Source organism: Panthera onca, chromosome E2 (assembly GCF_046562875.1).
Source record: "Panthera onca isolate mPanOnc1 chromosome E2, mPanOnc1 haplotype 2, whole genome shotgun sequence".
NCBI lineage: Eukaryota > Metazoa > Chordata > Mammalia > Carnivora > Felidae > Panthera > Panthera onca.
Window position 1 is genome coordinate 40,521,168 of NC_138353.1, and position 16,562 is coordinate 40,537,729.

At 39.4% G+C, this 16,562-nt stretch overlaps 1 protein-coding gene across 4 annotated transcripts in view; it reads right to left on the reverse strand.

Annotated features, from left to right (window-relative positions):
* Nucleotides 1-247: 247 nt before the first annotated feature.
* CDH11 (cadherin 11) overlaps nucleotides 248-16,562 on the reverse strand; it is a 153,144-nt gene continuing 136,829 nt past the window's right edge. For all 4 annotated transcript variants that reach the window (XM_060650608.3, XM_060650606.3, XM_060650607.3 and 1 more), the window contains 2 exons: nucleotides 4,132-4,383; nucleotides 248-1,619 (listed from right to left, as the gene is read on the reverse strand). In XM_060650608.3, the coding sequence (XP_060506591.1) occupies nucleotides 1,123-1,619; nucleotides 4,132-4,383 (749 nt within the window). In that variant the 3' untranslated portion in view covers nucleotides 248-1,122. The remainder of the gene's footprint in view (nucleotides 1,620-4,131; nucleotides 4,384-16,562) is intronic.

A 16,562-nucleotide genomic window follows, 5' to 3' on the forward strand; every position in this document is an offset into this window, starting at 1 on the left:
AAAGAGAAGCCAGGAAGCTAACACTGAGAATGTACAAGAAAGCTTTAAACGATGTTACAGAATCTTGTCTGAAAAAAAAAAAAACAACATTTGCAAAACATACTTGATTTTAAATAAACAATAAAAGCAGCAGACTACAACATCTCATAAATAGGGTTATTAAAAGATCACAATTATCTTAAATTAGAAATATAAATGGGTCATTAGAAATACTTAAACGTTTCAATGTTAAGAATGAAACCCAGAATTAAAAAAGAATCTGTTTTTTATTTCAAAGTTGCTTCTTATATTGAAGCTCATATTAAAGCAACAGTACAATGTTCATAAAATATAAGTGTGATGCCGTAACATTTCTTACATGTCAGAATACTGATATTTGTATGTATACTAAAATAAGAACTTTAAAATTGTACAAATAGATACATTAAAAATGACATAGAAATAGGGCGCCTCTCACTGAAACAAGACAGTTATATCTGGCACGTATTAGTTTAAGATGAAAGTAGAAGGAAAAAGATTTACAAGAATCAGCAGTAACAAGATTGATGCTCAAGAGACATAATTGTACATTGTATTGTACATACATTGTATGGGTTTAAGCTGGCTGAATATTATATATTTCAAGTTTAAAAATGCACTACATATAGAGTGTCCATAGTTTAAGGCGGAATTACAGCTCAGAACTGTTGTCCTTTCTAATTTTCTGGAAGCTTCTTTGACAAATAAAAAAAAAAAAAGGAAGAAGAAGAAGAAGAAGGAGAAGGAGAAGAAGAAGAAGAAAAAGAAGAAAAGACTTAGATGTTCATAACACATAAACGATTTCCCTTCATTGTAAGTTCACCATGAGACTTCTCCTTCACTTAAATATTTTGTACGCCAAGTGGTTTTTTTCTCCAGCGAAGTTGATAAACAACTTCAATATTTGCCTTTTTGCGAGAAAAGGTACTTCACAGTATTTACCACTTTGATGTCCTTGCAGTTTTATTAAATGTATCCTCTCTGTAAAACTTTGCTTGTTTTAAATGAGCCTTTCCTTGATTTAAAAAAATACCTGTTTACATATCTTCTAGATTCTTCAGAATGCCAGACACAGTTCTTAAGGCCAAATTTGTACCATTATTGTTAAGAGTCGTCGTCAAAAGTGTCTTTGGAACCGTACAAGTCTGCTAGTTTCTTAAAACGAGGTCCCCAGTTCTGTAGGTAGTCATAGTCCAAGTCTGAATCTGTGGTGGCAGACTCTAAGGAGCTCAGGGACCCGGCCACTGAGCCCCTGCCTTCGTAACCATAGATTTGGATGGAATCATAAGGAGGGGCAGTTGGGTCATTATCTGCCTCCTGTATTCTCGTGTTGATGAAGTCATCGACGTCCACACTGTTGGGTGCTGGCCGGAGTCCAGGCCTAGGCATGTACTGATACTCGGGCTTTATGTCTTTGCGAGGGATAAATCCATTGATCCCATCAGGATTCTGGAGGGTGGCAATATCAAAGGCTTCTGTGTCTTCTTCCCCGCCCCCTTCATCGTCATAGGTAATGATGTTCTCACGGACATCTTCTTCCTCAAAGACTATGAGTGGTTCTTTCTTTTGCCGTCTCAGGGTCACAAACAACACTACAATGACTATGGGGAAAGCACAAGAAAGTAAGCATAGGTCAAGCCCAGTATTTCTGGGTTCTCCCCACCCACCACCAGGAGAACTCTGCTTACTGTAAGACATGGTGTGTACAAGCTTCAGAATAGGAACCAGTCTATCACTGTGTGAAATGAGAGCTTTACCTGGAATCCCCAAAGATGTGTAAAACTGCCCTCCACCTGTCTCTTCCTCTGCAAAATGCCGCCAGGAAAAGATGATACCCAAACAAACTGGCAAGTTGGAACTATTTTGAGCTTTTTACAAATGAATCCAATGCTATTTGGAAGTCATGTTCCTCAGAATTGGGAAGATTCTAAATATATTGGTCTGCAGCCTCTTAAAAATGGCTTATGTCGGTTTCGTTTTCCAACGGAAGACAGCTGTCTCTCCAAAGTTTATGAACGAGGACGTTCAGAGACCTCAGTCCTACCTTTCTATAAGAGGTGATGCTAGTTCCTGCCCAGAGGGCTGGGGGCTGGGAAGAATGAACAGGAGTCCTACTCTACCTTAATAAGAAATCTTATCATAAATGTGGCAGGGTCCTCTTCAGACCACCTTATGGAAGAGGGGAAGTTTATAATGACCCCCAGAAGCCAAATCTCCTCTTTATTTGCATATAAGGAAACAGCATCAGCTGAAGCCCGGAGGAACAGCTCCATCTCCTCCCCGGGAGAGGTGATTCGACTATGCTCAGGCAACCTAGCATCGCTACAAGAGGTTTCTATAATATTCCACGAGAACGCTCTGCCATGGCTAGACTAAAGAAAATGTTTGTGGCTGAATCTGACAGGTGGTCTGGGAGCCCTAGTCGGTGTATCATCACTGGGAGGTGCAAGGCTGAGGGTTTGACCTTGTGTGGACTGTGACCGGCTCCCAGCGCTCACCAAGCAGTGTCCCTCCCCTGTGCCTTGTTCTTGACAACACCTACGCCCAGACCACTCCTTTCCACTTCCTGTTTGGCTGACTCTTCTCTCTCATCATGGAAACCTATCTTGGCATCTCATTCTGACACCAGACACGGCTACTGGCATGCACTCCACCACCCACCTGGCCCCATTCTTCTATCATCATAACTTATACTTTGTTTTACATATCTGGCTCCCCCTCCCCAGACTCTGAATTTCCTCGAGCTCTTTGGCATTCTGTTCCCTCTGCTTGGAAAATCTATCCATCCCAGTCTCTCTCACCATCTGGAAAATTCTTCAGCATCCAACAAGTATGTCACTTCCTCTAGGAAGATGTCCCTGACCTTAGTCAATGTGAGGCACTTCCTGCTGTGTGCCCCCATCACCTTTTATTCATGTCCCTATCATGGCACTCACCCCATGCCTCTGATTTATCTGTTCACTCGTATTTTCCCTGATAGACTGTGAACGGTCAAGGACAAAGATGACGTCTGATTCTTCTCTTTATCCCCCAGGGCTGAACACAGGACCTGGTACCCAGATAATTCTCAAGAACTCTTTGTTGACCTGAACTCAGGGGCTGTTCGCTGTGCAGCTGGGCCGCCTACTCATTCAGTGGAGAATGAAACATCATGGAACAAGCATAAATTTGGTGTCAGACATCCTTGGGTTTGAGTCCTGATTTTTCTCCCACGTGATCTCATCTTGCTGAAGGCCAGCCACGGTAAATGTTCTTAGCATGGGCACACTGCTGTTCTTTCAGAGTAAACCAGAGAGGACATGAAAATGCAGAAGTGGGGCAGCTAACTCAGCCTGCAAGTGCAGGAAAAGCCTCCCAGGGGACCCCAAAAACTGAGGCTTGCTCTCAGATAATCAGAGGAGGAGTCAAGATCCAGCTTGGCCAGGCCAACCTCATCCATTTCCTTAAGTCCTTCAGATATTGTCTGTGGCCTCATGATTACTCCTTCTGTCCCTAACTCTTCTCTTTCCTCCTATTTTTTTAAATGTTTTTTTTTTTTTTTTTAACGTTTATTCATTATTGAGAGAAAGAGAGAGCCAGAGCATGAGCAGGGGAGGGGCAGAGAGAGAGAGGGAGACACACAATCTGAAGCAGGCTCCAGGCGCCGAGCTGTCAGCACAGAGCCTGATGCAGGGCTCGAACTCATGAACCGTGAGATCACGACCTGAGCCAATGTCGAACACTTAACTGACTGAGCCACCCAGGCGCCCCTTCTCTTTCATCTTCTAAGGCAAACTGCTGCTCATATCCCACACTTCTGCCTGAATTCCTCTTTTGCAAAACCTTCTCAGATGTCCCCCTACAGCACCCCCGGCTGGTTGCAGCTGTGCTGTCCTGCAGTGCCTGACAATTTGCTCATCAGAACCCTTCCCCGACCCTGCTCAAAATGCTTGTCAAGTTGCCACCCAAATCATAAAATGGACAGGAGCAGACACCACCTCCATCTTGTCTCAAATTGTAGCCACAGTCCTTGGTATAGTTCTGCTAACCAGCCTGCACTCCAGAAGTGTATGTTTCCAGGATGGGCATCTGGTTGCAAAACCCTTCCTGCAGGCCACAGAGGAGTCTGCTTACCCAGCAGAATGACGATGCAGGCGAGGATGGCGATGAGCGCCCCCGTGCTCAGGCCGGCGTTCAGGATGTAGGCCTCAGCATTGCAGGACAGCAGTACGCCGTGCACATCACACCCACAGACCTTGATGGTGAGGGTGTTGGTGCTACTCATGGGAGGGACTCCGCCATCGCTGATCACGATGGGCAGGAGGTACAGATCCTGCTTCTGCCGACTGAAGCCTCCACGCCGGGCATACACCCCTGCAGTGTTATCTGTTGGAGGAAAGGAGACCTTTGGAATCACGGCATGAATATTTGTGCATTCAGCTTGGCAGACGTGAGGCTGAACTTCTCATCATCAAGGTCAACAGCCAGAATCCTTAATCTAGGTATCTGTAGAAGCTACAGGCATCTGGCCTTGCAGAATAATGTCTCCATATTTTGGAACCAAACTCAGACATTGGCTCTTTTTTTTTAATATGGGGTAGATGCACCTGTCCCCACGGACAAGTTAAGCACACTCTTTTCTGATAAGGTATTGCCCCTTTCGTCAGATATCACAAGAAAGTGTGGGCTCAGACCACATACTCTATGGGAGTATAGGAGATAATTAAATATATAAGTGAGTGTGAGAAGAAACAAACAGAAAAATCTTTTTCATGTTTGCACTTTACTACTTCATGGCAAGCCTTTGGCCAGTTTCTGTTTGTCTGCTTTTGTTTTTGTGTTGTTTGTTTTAAGACATTTCCAGTTCACATGCAAACCTTGCCCATACTGTGAGCCCACTCATAAGTCCTAAAGGAATATATGTTTAAAGAGGAACTTTTTATAAAAACCCGGTAGCAGGTTTATAGTCTCTTTGAAATTCAAGCACCATCCACAAGCTAGTTAAACATGTCATGCCTCCTGCTTAAAATAATTCCAGATTCTCTCTGCTGTCCACACAACACAGCCCTACCGAAAACCACTAGATTTTTCTCTATTCTTAAGACATTATTTGCCTTCCAGGGTCACACCCTATCCATTCCACACGCCCCAGTTCAGCCCAACATGCAGACATGGCTTCTGTTCCCCAAGCACACCACACCTACCCCACTGCCTTTTTACCCACTGTTCTGCCCCAGAAAGCTATTCCTATGAGCATGGGAGGAAAACCCCTCAAGCCTCAGAACTGAACCCAAAAGCCACCACTTTGGGCAGCCTTTCTAGACCCCTCCCAACATCTCCTTTGTGATCCATAACACTATGTATTATTATTTATTAATTTTTTTTGAGAGAGGGAGAGAGGAGAGAGAGCATGTACACAAATGAGAGAGGGGCACAGAGAGGGGGGAGAATCCTAAGCAGACTCCACTCAGCGTGGAGCCTGAGACAGAGCTCCATCTCACGATCCTAGCCAAAATCAAGAGTCAAACGCTTAATTGACTTATGTGCCCAGGCACCCAACACTGTATATTCTTATAGAAATTGACACCCCACTATTCTGTCTTTATTTGTTGACATAACCACTTTGACCTCGCCTAGATTGTGAACTTCTAAGAATAGGGGACTTCATCTCATTCATCTGTCTTTCCAGGGATGGACACGCAAGAAACATTCAAGAAATGTTTTTTGAATAAATGGCATAACTGTGTTCTGAGAAAGGTTTAACCAAAATTCCCGATGTTGGCTTCCATATATTTTTCAATCTTTTGTAACCAATGCCCCCAACTACTTCCTCATCATGTTTTCTGCATATCTATACCAGCCAACATTTTTTCCAGACTATGTGTTAAAAATTTTTAATGTTTATTTATTTTTGATAGAGAGAGAGCATGAGTTGGGGAGGGACAGAGAGAGAGGGAGACACAGAATCCGAAGCAGGCTGTAGGCTCTGAGCTGTCCGCACAGAGCCCGACGCAGGGCTCAAATCTGTAAACTACAAGATCATGACCTGAGCCCAAGTTGCAGGCTCAACTGACTGAGCCACCCAGGTGCCCCAAACCAAGAGCCGGTTGCTTAACTGACTGGACCACTCAGGTGCCCCTCCAGGCTGTGTGCTCTGGGGGGACAACACTGGTAATTATAAAACAGGTGAAATTTTAAATATGTTCTATCAAATTATGTGTACACACACACACACACACACACACACACACACACATCCTCAACATGGCTTGCCTCTGTATATCAGTTTAGGATCAGTAACTTATAGCAATATGAATGTATGGGCAACATGATGGCCCAAAAGCTAGCAGGTTTAGAATGGATCGACAGTACCATGAATTAGCTCTTGTTGTAGGAAGAAATACCTTAGAATCTCAAATTTAAATGGGTATATTTTAGGTGAAAGGAAATATAATACATCTTCTGTGAGATAAAATTTATTAAATATAAAAGGCAGATTCAGTCGAGGGATGAGCAGATATTCTGAGTGTTGCAGAAGGTAAGGTGTGTGTGTGCATTGGTTTTTAGTGAGCTGTATCGCGACAGATTCTCTGTCCTTTGTTGCCAGCATTTCAAACAAAGCAAGGCAGAACAGCTAGCTCTCATTTCTATATTTTCTGAATTTAGTATGACTGGCATATATTGTTCTTATCACTGGAAAAAAATTCCACATCGTATGGAAAATCATGAAAAAATAAAAACAAACTAGCCCAAAAGGCTGTTAACTGAAAATTCTGCTTCCTGACTGTTCTTTCCTGTTCTAGCCTATACCCTGTTTCTACGCTTAAGAAATACAAAAAAATTCACATATAAATAATTTCAAAATACGTTATTTCTTTCCCTTCTCATACATTTTTTGAGCTCAAATAAGATTTTCACAAATTAAAAGTGACAACATCTACCCCATTTTAATGATCTGAAATGTCACTAATGCCACTATGAATAAAAATAAAAATTAAAAATCTAAGATGGAAAGCAAATTAATTCAATTGTTTGGCCAAATACACTTCTCTGATACATACAACATCCCCAAAAGATCATTCACTTGGATTATCTGTTGGGTCGCATCCTGTCACCCAGGGTGTTGTTTTGGAGGGAATGTAAACTGGGTATTTTGCTTTTGGAAACCTGTGGAAGGCAGGATTTAAAATCTCTTCTTCAATGTGCCATCCACCCAAGAGTGTGCCTCCAGGTTACAGCATGCTGGCTTACACATGATAGTGACTGAAAATCAAACACTAATGGAAAACATGGAGCTGAGCAGGACACGGGCATGTGATTGAAAGATGTTTCATATTCTGAACAAGTGAGTCCCCTAAGACACACTGAAACTGTGACATAAAAGCTCATCAAGGACCCCAGCTGACCAGACCATTCACCATCTCCAAGTGATGGACCAGTAGAATCTTGAGAACTTTTAATGTTTATTTATTTATATTGAGGGGAGAGGGAGTGGGTAGGGGCAGAGAGAGACAGCGTGAGGGAGAATCCCAAGCAGGCTCTGCATCGTCCATGAGGAGCCCGATGTGGGGCCAACTCACAAACTGTGAGATCATGACCTGAGCCAAAATCAAGAGTCAGACACTTAACCGACTGAGCCACACAGGTGCCTCAAGAATCTCAAGAACTTTTTAAAAAGTTCTTCTAGACAAACATGTTACACATATGGATTTAAGATTAGTTGAAGAGGTGGGAAAGAAATGGACTGAAAGTCTCTTCATGGGCATACACTAATTACATGCTTTAAAATGAATCAGTTTTCCTGTCTAGAGCCTTACTTGTTCATCTTTAAAATGAGGACCCTGGTTGATTTCAAGCATGCCTCACAGGGTTGTTACTGGAGTCAAATAACATAATAAAAACTATGGTTATTCTATGGCTCAGGGAATCCTTCCACCAGAATATTTAACACCCACTATTGATATCTTCCAACACTCATGACTGGATCGGGGTAGCTGTGATAGACCAGAAAACTGTGTAAACAGCCTGGCTTGGCACTTAGGTGCTAAGCGTTGTTTGAATGAATAAAATATTTCTCCTGTAGATCCAACTGGACTCTGTACCAATGGGAGAGTGAGCTTTCTTTTGGGATGGCCATTTTAGAGGAGTCAGTGCTATGTCCCCTGATGGTCTTTCTTGTGGTCCACTCTGATCACTGATCTTCGGCTAAAAAAAGTGCCACCACTACGGGCAGGAATTTCATGAAAACAAATCTAGAAAAACACACTGAAAAAGAAACAAACTAGCCATAATAACAAAAACTTATTTTACTGAAAATCAACTTTGCATTCTGTTTGACTATGGATTCTCTTTCATCCAAATCATTTTCATTGGCAATCACTGCTTATGTATTTTTGAGAGGGTCCCCTCACTTTGGATATACACATTCCTAAGGTTTATGGGTGCCCCATGGATAAAAGAGGCTCCATGAGCCTTTTTTTTTTTCAGGGAAGTGTCGAATTGGCTCCATGGCTAATAAGATGAGGCAGAAAAAGGCAAATGTTACCAATGTTTAAATTTCCATCAAGAGATTTCTCAGATCCTTTTCCTTTATAAAGCTTCCAAAGAGCAAATCTCTCAGTAGTTGGGGTCAAACAGTCCTGGTTTTGAATCTTGAATCGTTTACATATTAATTGCCTGACTTCAACTGTAGTAAGTAAATGTCCTGAGTTTCTATATTCTCACCCAGGAAACTAATAATTTTAAATGTTAAAACGATTCCATTCATAAAGGTACTTAGCACAGCGACAGACTGTTGGAGATGCTCAGTAAATATTAATTCTTTCCTGGAAGCAATCCTCTTTGAGCAATAAACTAATGAGGAAGAGAAACTTATTGGCAGAGAGAGGAAAGTGAATTCCTGGAAATGTCATTGCAGCTTGGAACGCAAGGGTCTACACAGAAGAGCTCATCATCCAGAGGTAAGAAAATAGTTCACGCTCCTCAATCCTGGGCAACATATTTCCCACAGTAAGAAAATGTTTTTCAAGCACTTCACTTTTTCATCCTGACACCCAGGGTTCTCATTCCTGGCCACAGACATGTAACCAGTTTCATTTTCCCCCTACTTAGGCAAAACCTTGCAAATAGGGTCATTAATTACTAGCATATGTCATGCACAAAATGTAGTGTTTCCATTAATGGAAAATAAATTCAGATTTCAAATTTTTATGTCTACAACCTGGACTCCTAATTACATGCTGTTTTTACCTGCACACTTTGTCATTACACTAATAAAATGTAAAGGGACCTGATAATGATTGTCTCCATGGTACCAGTTTGGGATGCAAACATAAGGGTTATGATGATGATGTAGCCCATTGGAGGGATACATACAACTGACATTAAAAGGGGAAACTATGATGGGTAACCAGCCCTCGATCGGTAGATCACACTCGGTGTAATCTTGTATTAGCCAAAAAAAAAAAAAAAAAACACTGAGAGCAGAGCAAATGGGCAGCATAAGGCATAGACTCTGTATGTTTAAAAACTTGAAAAAGAAAACGTCTGCAGCACAGAATTAGTACACATGATCTCACCATGATGTCAGGAGAAAGGCTTGAGCTAAGGTGAGAGAATCAGTCACCTCAGCAGCTTCCCTAAAGCTCTTAAGATGCCCTTTCTTGGCCACTCTGTTTCTTCTGTCCTTCTGTCATTGTTCACCTTGATCAGATGAAGGCCTCTAGGAGACTATTAAGCATCTAGAGGATTGAAGCCAAACCTTGCTCTTACTTTGTTCACTTCTGACCCAAACTACCGTCTCTACCTTTGCTCAAACCTGAGACAAAGTAGATCCATCTACCACTTAAAAAGTTCTGACACACTTGAAGACAGTTATGCACTCGCTAGCAGAATAATCCTCTGGGCCCTCTCCACTTTCCCTAGAAATGTGGCCATAGTTCTATCAGGATAATGGAAAAAAATATATAGGTATGTATGTGAAATATATGTGTGTATATATCTATATCTATATAGATACAGTATGTGTCTCAGAAGTCTTAATGGAGTTTTAAGCTTTAATACTTTTAGAAGAATATATTCTACAAAAGACATCGCTGGAAAGTTTAATTATTTAGATTACAATTTTTTTATTAAATAAACTCTAATCCCAGTGTGGGGCTTGAACTTACAACCCCGAGGTCAAGAGTCACCTGCTCTACCAACTGAGGCATTCAGGAACCCCCACTTATTTAGGTTTTTTTATACTCATTTAGATTTGTGATTTTTCAAACCTTAACTGAAATTTTTGATGCCATATATTTGCCATCTTCAATCTGAGGGAGTGAAATAACAGAAATTTTAAATAATACTTTTAAAGTTTGGAGCACTTATATTTTTGACTTTACTTATACTCAAAGATGACCTTAATAGCTTGTGTATGCATGTTAATGAAGAAAATTGTTTGACCCAAGACTCTGATGGCTGTAATGTCTTCCAAATGAATTAAAGAGCTGCACCCTAGGAGGATATCATCATGATTTTTTAATTAACACCTTTGATACCGAGGGACTGGCAAAATATGAAATACAATAAATAACATTGTAGAGATATCTAAATGTGTGTGTGTATCAGACATCTAAGTGTGCACTGTTGGCTGATATTAATAGATTTTTCATTGTTGTAATTGACCACTTCCTTTGAAATTAACTCTCCCTCCATTTTTGTATGAGGAGAATTCTCTTCTTGGGAGGGAAAAAGAAACATATTGCCTAAGTATTTCTTGATTTAAGACAAGGAAAACTACCACAGAATTCAGTGGGATATAAACATTTTGGGTCCTTTAGTGAGTTGAGAAATCCCAGGAGTTATTTAAGTCAGTGACCAGAGGAAACCCTGAAAGAATAATGTGTCTGTTCCACCAAAATGACCTATCTTTTTGTGTTGGGCTGGGGAAGGAGCGAATTCCCAGATAAGCTGCGTTGTAATGGACAAACTGCTGCAATGAAATTCAGGCGGAAAAGGAACATAATTATTTACACAGAGAAAATGGCAGAGCATTAAAAGACATCTGCCATTTTGATCTGCCAATAGAGCATCTTCCATATTGAAGCAATTATGAGGGAAAAAAGTTCCATAGAAATCTATTTGGCTATCTTTAAATGATGAAAGTAAAAAACCAGAGCCTATTTGGATGCTGTCTGATGCTACTCATAAAAAAAATAAATTTTCTAAGCTTAGACAAAAAAAAAAAGTGCTGGTGGGGGAGGGAAAAAAAAAAAGATGTTTGCCAGTTGGTCTAATCGGGGTGAATCTGTCTTGGCTATCCCGATTTATTCAGCCAAAACTGCTTCTCATGTACCCTTTCTGTTTTCTTTTGTTTTTTGGTCTTTTTTGCATTTTTTAGCAGATCAGACTTCACTCTGAATGCATCAGGTATCAGAGCTCATTTGATCTGCAACTTGGCCCATCTTAGATAATATTCCTGCAAAATAAGCACATTTCAATGTCATCTCTTCCTGTATCCAAACTCTGGATGTCCAATATAGCTTTGTGGAACACTAAATAATGAATGGAAAGAAGAGGCACGCTATGTGGTACTGACTCCTCAGAGCATTCGGTCTTAAAAGGTGAGTGTCTTTTTTAGCCTGATGCTTATGTTATAACATAATTATTTTCCCCTAATAATAACAGATCCCTGAAATTTGTGAGCACGGCACATGTTTCCCAAGCCACTCTTTCATTTTAATCCTTGCATTTGGTCAACCCACTGTTCTTAAGTGCTGGTATGCTGTCCCCACAGAGCTCATGTTCTAGTGGGAGAAGATGGGGAAATGAATGTTTAGAATGCAAGATAAGGAAAATATGAAAAACTACTGCAGTGTTCCTGGAGGACAGAGGAGGAAGCACCCAAGATAGGCTGGGGATATCTGGCAAAGCTTCGCCTCAGTGACTTTATTTATGGGGACACCTGAAAGAGGAGGAATAGGTAGGAGGTGTGTACATTCCAGGCAGAGAAGCTCATTTTCTTGTGACTGTGGAAGATGGAAGGAGATTGTAATTGGGGAACTATGAAATTACCTCGTTTGTTTTTCTTTAATTACAATTTTTTTTCTATTTTATTTTAAAGAGAGAGTTGGAGTGGAAGAGAGGGGCAGAGGGAGAGAGAGAGAGGGAGGGAGGGAGGGAGGGAGAGAGAGAGAGAGAGAGAGAGAGAGAGAGAGAGAGAGAGAGAATCTCATGCAGGCTCCATGCTCAGTGCAGAGCCCGACGTAGGGCTCCATCTCATGACCCTGAGATCATGACCTGAGCTGAAATCAATGGTCAGACACTCAACGAACTGAGCCACCCAGGCGCCCCTTAAATTACCTCATTTTTGTTGGAAGTCACACTGACTTGAAATATGGAAGAAACATTAAAAGGCTGAAGAAGGTCAAATGAAATAGGGAAGGTGCTTCATAATGTCAAAAGGGCTGCTTTTTTCATTTGTTGACTTGAAAATCCTGAGTATTTTTGTTGGTGTTAAAATAGGAACTTATTGCAAGGTCCTAAAACTGTCCTCGGTTGCTCAAATGACTAAGAAATGTTTCAATAGCTAAATAACCCGATGATCTCATAGGCCTCCAACTTTAGTTGAGCTGGCCTACTGGATAGCATGCAACCCTGGGGTTCTTGGAGCCTGAGATGTGTTCCAACTGTGGCCACCTTTTGGTATTTCACTGCTGTCCCCTCTCAAAACACTAATTCCTAGGAATTAGGGGTGATGTAATAATTGACAGTTTGTAAAAATAAAACAGTAATACGATTAATCGTATGGCAAATATTCAGGGATTCATGTTAAGACTGTTCCCATTCTAGCAATAAAGAGTAAAGCCAAGCATTTAATTGCTAACCCTTGCTCTTTCCTCTATATTTTATCACATGATCACTGTTTGGAACAGAAGGTTTGGAAATTAAAAATATGAGGTTCAATATTAGGATATTTCGATTTAATTCCTTTAACAAATCATTAGGTCAAAGGACAAAATCATACTCTTCTCTGGTTAGAATCCAAAAATTATGATAAAAATTGAATATCCACTTTTTCTAAATAAAATAATAATGGAAAGGAAATTTCCTAAAACACACACACACCCAACAACACAAATATTAATTTTAGTATTACTACCAATATTATGCTTATTGGTGAAACTCTAAAAACTCTTAAGTAACAAGTAAAGCAAGAATGCCTGTTATCATTGCTGTTATTTAACACATTTTAGAAGTGTCAATCTATGCAAATAGACTAAAAAAAAACCACCAAATCTTAAAAGAAGACAAAACAAATTGCATTATTTAATTTTTATGTAGTTGTCTCTTTAGAAAATCCAGGCAAATCAGCTGAGAAGTTTTATCACCTTAGAACAATGTCCAAATAATAAAAAGTTCATTAAAATGGCTATAGTTTATACTAAAAATATTCACTTAGAAAACAACTTAAAAATCCACTTCACAACAACATCCAAAATATAAAGTATCTAGCTATAAGCTTAATAAGAAATACACAGAAGACAGCTACAAAACATTCCTGATAGCAATACAAAGAGAACTGATTCATTGGAAAGTCAAATCATGCTTCTGGATGGAAAGAATATTTTAAAACTTTTAGTTCTTAAGTGAATCCATAAATTTAAGGTAAACTCAATAAAATTCACAAAAATACTTTTCAGGCACCTGAAAAATAATTCTAAAGATTATCTGGAGGAACAAAGAAACCAAAAGTTAAGAGTACTAAGAGTAATAAAATGAAAATAATTTGGAGAAACATGTGTCAGATTTTCACATAGATGTGTATGCAATAGTAAAGAAAATTATAATGCCAGCACTAGAGTAAATAGAATGGTAAGAATTTATTTATTTTTATTTTTATTTATTTTTTTTAATTTTTTTTTAACGTTTTATTTATTTTTGAGACAGAGAGAGACAGAGCATGAACGGGGGAGGGGCAGAGAGAGAGGGAGACACAGAATCGGAAGCAGGCTCCAGGCTCTGAGCCATCAGCCCAGAGCCCGACGCGGGGCTCGAACTCACGGACCGCGAGATCGTGACCTGAGCTGAAGTCGGACGCTTAACCGACTGAGCCACCCAGGCGCCCCAAAGAATGGTAAGAATTTAAAGTCCAAAAAAATCTAATACAAGCTGACCCTTGAACAACATGGAGATAGGGGCACTGACCCCCCACGCAATCGAAAATCCACTTACAACTTTCGACTTCCCCATAACCTAACTACTTATAGCCTACTATTGACCAGAAGCCTTACTGGTAATATAAACAGTCGAGTAACACATATTTTGTATATTATATTATATACTGTATTCCTACAATAAAGTAAGGTGGAGACAAGACAATGTTACTGAGAAAATCATGAAGAAGAAAAAATACATTTACAGTACTGTACTGTATTTATCTAGAAAGAAAATCCATGTGTAAGTGGACCCGTGTCTTTCAAACCCATGTTGTTCGAGGATCAACTGGATTATGTAACATAGGTGATCATAGAGATGGTGTGTCAAAGCAGGTGGAAAAGACTGACCATTTCTTAAATGATATTTAGGGAACGTCCAACCAATTGAGGTTATATATGTATTTCACATGGGTAAATGGTGGAAATGGGAAGCAAGATGTACAAGAAGGAAAATATAGGTGAATACTGACATCAATTTTGGACAACGAGAGCATTGCTAAAGATAATATTAAGCAGAGAAAACCTGGTATAAGAAGTGCAACATCTAATGACAAACATAGCACAATCAGAATCGAAAGGACATTGAAACACTGGGAAAATCTATGTAGTAGGTATGACAGGCCCAAGGTCATTAACATTAAAAGATGAAGACACTTTACAAATCAACTGTAAATAGGTGACTATATAATTCACAAAAATGGACATGGGGTGCCTGGGTGACTCAGTTGGTTAAACGTCCGACTTTGGCTCGAGTCATGATCTCACAGCCAGTGAGTTTGAGCCCTGCGTCGGGCTCTGTGCTGACAGTTCAGAGCCTGGAGCCTGCTTTGGATTCTGTGTGTGTGTCTCTCTCTCTGCCCCTGCCCTGCTCATGCTCGCTCTCTCTCTCTCTCTCTCTCTCAAAAATAAATAAACATTATTTTTTTTTAAATGGGAAAAGCACATTTACAAAAGAAAAAGGAAATAAATGATCAATGCTTATTTAAAAAATCCTAGGTTTACTAGTTATCAAAGGCATTGAAATTTTAAAATGTGATTGTATTTCACTTATCAAATTGCCAATGATTTGAAAAAGTAATAAAATCTAGAGTTGGCTTACATGTGTGGAATACCTATTTTGCTAATGGTATTATAAGTATTTCTGTTAGTATACATGTCTGATGGGTAGTTTGTCAATTAAATACCAAAAGCTTTTGACCTAATAATTCCACTCTAGAAATTTATCCTAAAATAGTAATTAGATATTTGGCAAAGGTGCATGCAAACACACCTGGTTACACAATGGTTAACTGAGATCAGACATCTTTATAGTGGAAGTTAGGGAGACATTTAGAAGAAAATGTTGACATAAGTGTATTGGTGCTGATTGTGTGTGTGTGTGTGTGTGTGTGTGTGTGTGTGTGTACAACATATGTATTATACCATATATATATAGTATATTTATATATATTATATATATGTTATATACATATAACATTTATATATAATTTATATATATATATATACATATATATATATATTATATAATTCCAAGAAAAAGTCTGGACAGATACAAAAAATAGCAGTGATTATTTCTATATAATATAGTATCAAGTTATTTTATTATTTATAGTAATATTCCTGCTTGTTTGTATTTTCTAACTTTCTTGCAAAGAACATGTGTTAATTATATAGTAGAAGGAAATTATAAAATTCTTGCAAATATATTTTACTAGAAATTATTATGGCTATCATTTAAATTGAACATGAAGTACAGTTTTTCCCTGTTCACAATTTCCCCTGGAACTTTAGATTGATCAATTGAATTCCAGATTTTTCCTCTTCTGAAGACTGTGATTATTTGACTGTAGGGTAAACAAAGATTTTTTTTGAAGAATTAACTAGAAAAGACATAAGTTTTCTCCTCATAGTATAGTGTGTACACTTGATGGAGCCCTTCAAATACCCAAACTTGTTCGCTATTGCACTAATGTGCCTTGGGAAAATATCTGAAGCTCCTCATGTCTCATTCTCCTTCCTTATCTAGAAAATGGGGATAAAAATACTCTTGAGTAACCTTGTGGGGCTGTTTGAGGAATTAAGTGAAATAATGGCCATGACAAACTTGTATAAATTAACGAAGAGCTAGATAGATGGGAAGGGTTATTCTCAGTATTTTTTTCTTTGCACTATTCTCATTCATTACACATTTCTTGTGTTTTAAGAGAAGCCATAAGTCTGATATTTTCAAAGCAAATGCATCTCAAAACTGCGGGCAGATCAGCCTCCATCTGGCCAAACAGCACCATTTTTGAAATTAACAGCCCAAGATGGACTTAAATGTTGAAGAGTCATCCAGTGTTGTACTCTCTGGCTGCCTGCTGA